Source organism: Perca flavescens, chromosome 9, assembly GCF_004354835.1.
Source record: "Perca flavescens isolate YP-PL-M2 chromosome 9, PFLA_1.0, whole genome shotgun sequence".
NCBI lineage: Eukaryota > Metazoa > Chordata > Actinopteri > Perciformes > Percidae > Perca > Perca flavescens.
Window position 1 is genome coordinate 38,542,565 of NC_041339.1, and position 5,000 is coordinate 38,547,564.

Consider the following 5,000-nt stretch of genomic DNA (forward strand, 5'->3'; position numbering starts at 1 on the left):
ACACACCGCTTTACAGGGTTCTCCACCAGACTCCATGTAAATAATCAGGACTTTTAGTGTGTATAGAGCAGCATATCTCCACCAGACTCCATGTAAATAATCAGGACTTTTAGTGTGTATAGAGCAGCATATCTCCACCAGACTCCATGTAAATAATCAGGACTTTTAGTGTGTATAGAGCAGCATATCTCCACCAGACTCCATGTAAATAATCAGGACTTTTAGTGTGTATAGAGCCAGCATATCTCCACCAGACTCCATGTAAATAATCAGGACTTTTAGTGTGTATAGAGCAGCATATCTCCACCAGACTCCATGTAAATAATCAGGACTTTTAGTGTGTATAGAGCAGCATATCTCCACCAGACTCCATGCAATTAATCAGGACTTTTAGTGTGTATAGAGCCAGCATATCTCCACCAGACTCCATGCAATTAATCAGGACTTTTAGTGTGTATAGAGCCAGCTAAAAGTCCTTATTATTTACATGGAGTCTGGTGGAGATATGCTGGCTCTATACACACTAAAAGTCCTGATTATTTACATGGAGTCTGGTGGAGATATGCTGGCTCTATACACACTAAAAGTCCTGATTATTTACATGGAGTCTGGTGGAGATATGCTGGCTCTATACACGCTAAAAGTCCTGATTATTTACATGGAGTCTGGTGGAGTTTGGTGATGGGGATATGTCTTTTTTATGTATAACAAAAAGGAAGTAGAATCCCTTGAAAGGTTGAATAATGAGGCCGTATAATGTCAGGGAAAAGCCCATATTAATAAACTGGTGATTGTCACACCACCGCTACCTGTCTGTCCTCCCCAACACTGCTGGCATTAATTATTTAGTCAGGCGAAGGAAAACCTTTTCACACGTGTGCCAACGGTCATCTCAGCTGTTCAGGAGGTTTTATTGGAGCAAACAAAACGCCTAACGGAGCGCAACGTTCACCAGACTCTGCAAATATCCAACATGATTAGTTCATCAAACTGACAAAGACAAGATCTAAAATATTAAAGACCCAGTGTGTAACGTGTTTAGTTGTCCATTCTCTAAATGTGTGTTGCATGTTCACCAACTCGTCCATTTTCATGAATATTTACCTCCACCATCAACTCCAAGTGTTCCTATTGGCTGGAAATGTAACATTAGTGTTAGGATGAACTGGAGCAGACTCTCCATAGTCATGATCATCTAGAAATACATTAGCTGGTAAGAGACACACAGGACATACTGCTCTGTGTGTGTGTGTGTGTGTGTGTGTGTGTGTGTGTGTGTGTGTGTGTGTGTGTGTGTGTGTGTGTGTGTGTGTGTGTGTGTGTGTGTGTGTGTGTGCGTGTGCGTGTGTGTAAGGGACATACTGCTCCACCTTTTTGTGTGTGTGTGTGTAATGAACATACAGGACATACTGCTCCACCTGTGTGTGTGTGTGTGTGTGTGTGTGTGTGTGTGGGACATACTGCTGCACCTTTCATGTTTTCGACTCCCAGATGCTGCTAATGGGTATCGTAGCTTCTCGGCCCCGGTGGCAAGTTTAGAGAAGGAAACATGGAGGACCTCACGCATTCAAAATCCAAATTTCAGCAACAGGAGTCTTCTTCTTCTTCTTCTTCTTCTTCGCCCAGAAAAAGAAAACGGAGATTGAAAAGAGCAGGAGACCGGAAAAAGAGTGAACATTGGAGCTGCGTTGGAGGCACACACCATATCCCCACTAGTTAACTCTCCTCCAGACTGCTGCAGTCTGCTTTTCTTTCTCTCTCCTTTCTGTCAGATGGCATGCATCCCCGCTCGTGGACATGAACCATAAGTCATAGACTGTATATCCGTTGATATACAGTCTATGACTCCAACAACCACGGCTGATAGACGGCCTTTTGTACACCTTTTGCTTTTTGAAGCCTGAAGGCTACCGTAGCTGTAATACTGCGTGGCGAGAGAGGGAGCTGACTTTGATATAAGTTCTCAACGCTAGATGGGAGAAATTCTTACACAACGTAGCTTTAAATAATTCCTCCTGAATCCTAACAGATCAGCAAAGCAGGAGATGTTGAATCAGCAGCAGGAGACAGATGTTGAGGAGAGGAGAGTGGAGCATCTGGAGGATCATCTTTTGAAAATGTGTAACTTGAGTGCTGCTGATTGGATGAATCCCGTCATGTGTTGTGTGCTGATGTGTATGCAGCGCGTGGAGAACGGAGATCTGAACTGGATCGTCCCGGGGAAGTTCCTGGCCTTCAGCGGACCTCATCCTAAAACTAAAATAGAGAACGGTGAGTTAACGTGGACAGACAGCTCTCAGAGGATCAACATGATCCTTTTCGTTCAGTTTGACAGAATGTTTCAGTTAAGATGCTGACACGCAACGCCAGGATCTCGCCTTGGTTTTGGCCAAAAAGTTGCACTTGAACACACTGCTAATACTACGCCCACCGGCCAAGTACCACGTACGTTCTGCTCCTGCGTGAGAGGAAATAACTAGGGATGCACTGAATCCAGGTTTTTGGAGTTGGTCTGAATCCTGAACCCCCTGGTTGAGATGGTGCTGACTCCTCCTCCCATCCTCAGTCCATGAACCCAGTAAACTCATGAATGAAGTAAACAGGGACTGTCCTTCCTTTGCTGTACCTGAAGTTGCTGCATTCTGGCTGCTGTCTGGAGATTCCTTCATGAACAACTCGTATTCTTCCAGATGTTTCAGACCAGATGTTGTAACAGCGGCCATGTTGTGTATAGTTTAGTGTCCTCGCCACCAGCTGACCAATCAGCATTGAACAGATTGAACATGGGGAACCAGATTGACTCTCTCCCGGGGTGTCATCTGTTCTCTCGGCAACAGACAGAGAGGGACAGAGCGGTGACTAACGTTAGTTAGCTAGTTCCGCCCCCCCAACCTGGCTTCCTGCTACACTGGTTACAGAAAACGAGGCGAGTACGAGTACTCCTCAGGCCACAGCACTGTGCTTCCTCCGCTGTGAATGAAAGATTACGTTGTTTAAATGTTGGCTGGCTCAGATCCCTCAGAGTCAAACTGCAGCTCACTTAAAGTTATCACCTCAAGTGTCTTTAAATAAATAAATAAATGCATGTATTTTACAGGGATGCACAGAATCCAGGTTTCAGTTTCTGATTGGGCTGAATATTTGGGCTTTTTGACAGGGTTCTGGTTTCTGCTGAACCTTAGAGTTTGTTCCCAGGGAACCGAACCCTACGCTGTCACTCGGCGCGCTACGCTGGTCACCGTAGTAACGGCGCTGTTGGTTAAAGGAAGGTGTTTACGTAGGTGGAGCGTTCAGTGCAGTAGGCTGTGAGGAAGTGGACATGGATCTGGTGAGCAGAAAAGGTGGTTGTTTGGCAGAACTTTCAGTCAAAAGAAGACCATTCAAGTCCAGCTACATGTTCAATCTGCTCAATGCTGATTGGTCTGGTGGTGGCGAGGACCCTAAACTATACACAACATGGCCGCTGTTACAACATCTGGTCTGAAACATCTGGAAGAATACGAGTTGTTCATGAAGGAATCTCCAGACAGCAGCCAGAATGCAGCAACTTCAGGTACAGCAAAGGAAGGACAGTCCCTGTTTACTTCATTCATGAGTTTACTGGGTTCATGGACTGAGGATGGGAGGAGGAGTCAGCACAATCTCAACCAGTGGAGTCAGGATTCAGACCAACTCCAAATATCTGGATTCAGTGCATCCCTAGTTATTTTCTGCTTTAGATTATGAACTTTAAATAAATCCTGGCTGTAGCTTCACACCAACAGTTTATATAGTAAGTAAGTCAGTAAGTAAGTAAAGTTTATTTCTACAGCACATTTAAAAACAGCTCGCGCTGACCAAAGTGCTGTACATAGCACGTTAGCCACAGGGTGATAAAATAAAAATAAAAATAAAACGCACGTACAAATCAGTGATTTAGGCTGAAAAGAACATCAAAAGACAAACACTTAATTTCAAACATAGCAGGATAAGACCAATAAAATGCCGGGAAGACCGATGTATCTAACATATCTTCGTCATCTTTTTGAAACGTAAACCAGTGTGACGGTGTTTGACATGTTTTTAGTTGATGAAGGGGAAGCTGGAGTGTTGTTGTTGTTGTTGTTGTTGTTGTTGTGTAACAGCTGTCCCCCCCCCCCCGCCCCCACAGGTTACCCTCTCCACGCCCCCGAGGCCTACTTCCCCCTACTTCAGGAAGCACAACGTGACGACTGTGGTGCGCCTCAACAAGAAGATCTACGACTCCAAGCGCTTCAGCGACGCAGGCTTCCTCCACTACGAGCTCTTCTTCCTGGACGGCAGCACGCCCAGCGACGCCATCACGCATCGCTTCCTGCAGGTCTGCGAGGGCACCGACGGAGCCGTGGCCGTCCACTGCAAGGGTCAGCACTTCCTGTCCCAGACACCTACTTCCTATACTGGCCTACAACTTCCTGTCATGTGTTTTTACTTCTTTATTGCAAGAAAAATACAAAATTATACAGAATATACATGTATACAAAAGTCTGTCTGTCTCTCTACCTGTCTCTCTCTATCTATCTGTCTCTCTCTCTCTCTGTCTATCTATTTCTCTATCTGTCTCGGTCTGTCTTTCTCTCTGTCTGTCTGTCTGTCTCTCTCTCTATCTGTCTCTGCCTGTCTGTGTGATTCTCTGTCTGTCTGTCTCTCTAACTATCTGTGTCTGTCTGTCTGTCTCTCTCTCTATCTATCTGTCTCTGCCTGTCTGTGTGATTCTCTGTCTGTCTGTCTCTCTCTCTCTATCTATCTGTCTCTGCCTGTCTGTGTGATTCTCTGTCTGTCTGTCTCTCTCTATCTGTCTGTCTGTCTCTCTCTCTATCTGTCTCTGCCTGTCTGTGTGATTCTCTGTCTGTCTGTCTCTCTAACTATCTGTGTCTGTCTGTCTGTCTCTCTCTCTATCTATCTGTCTCTGCCTGTCTGTGTGATTCTCTGTCTGTCTGTCTCTCTCTATCTGTGTCTGTCTGTCTGTGATTCTCTGTCTG

At 45.3% G+C, this 5,000-nt stretch overlaps 1 protein-coding gene across 1 annotated transcript in view; it reads left to right on the top strand.

Moving 5' to 3' along the window:
- Nucleotides 1-5,000, top strand: part of cdc14ab (cell division cycle 14Ab) — a 31,159-nt gene that overhangs the window by 15,524 nt on the left and 10,635 nt on the right. Inside the window, 3 exon segments of the mRNA XM_028587259.1 lie at nt 2,184-2,271; nt 4,151-4,182; nt 4,184-4,382. Coding sequence (XP_028443060.1) covers nt 2,184-2,271; nt 4,151-4,182; nt 4,184-4,382 — 319 coding nt within the window.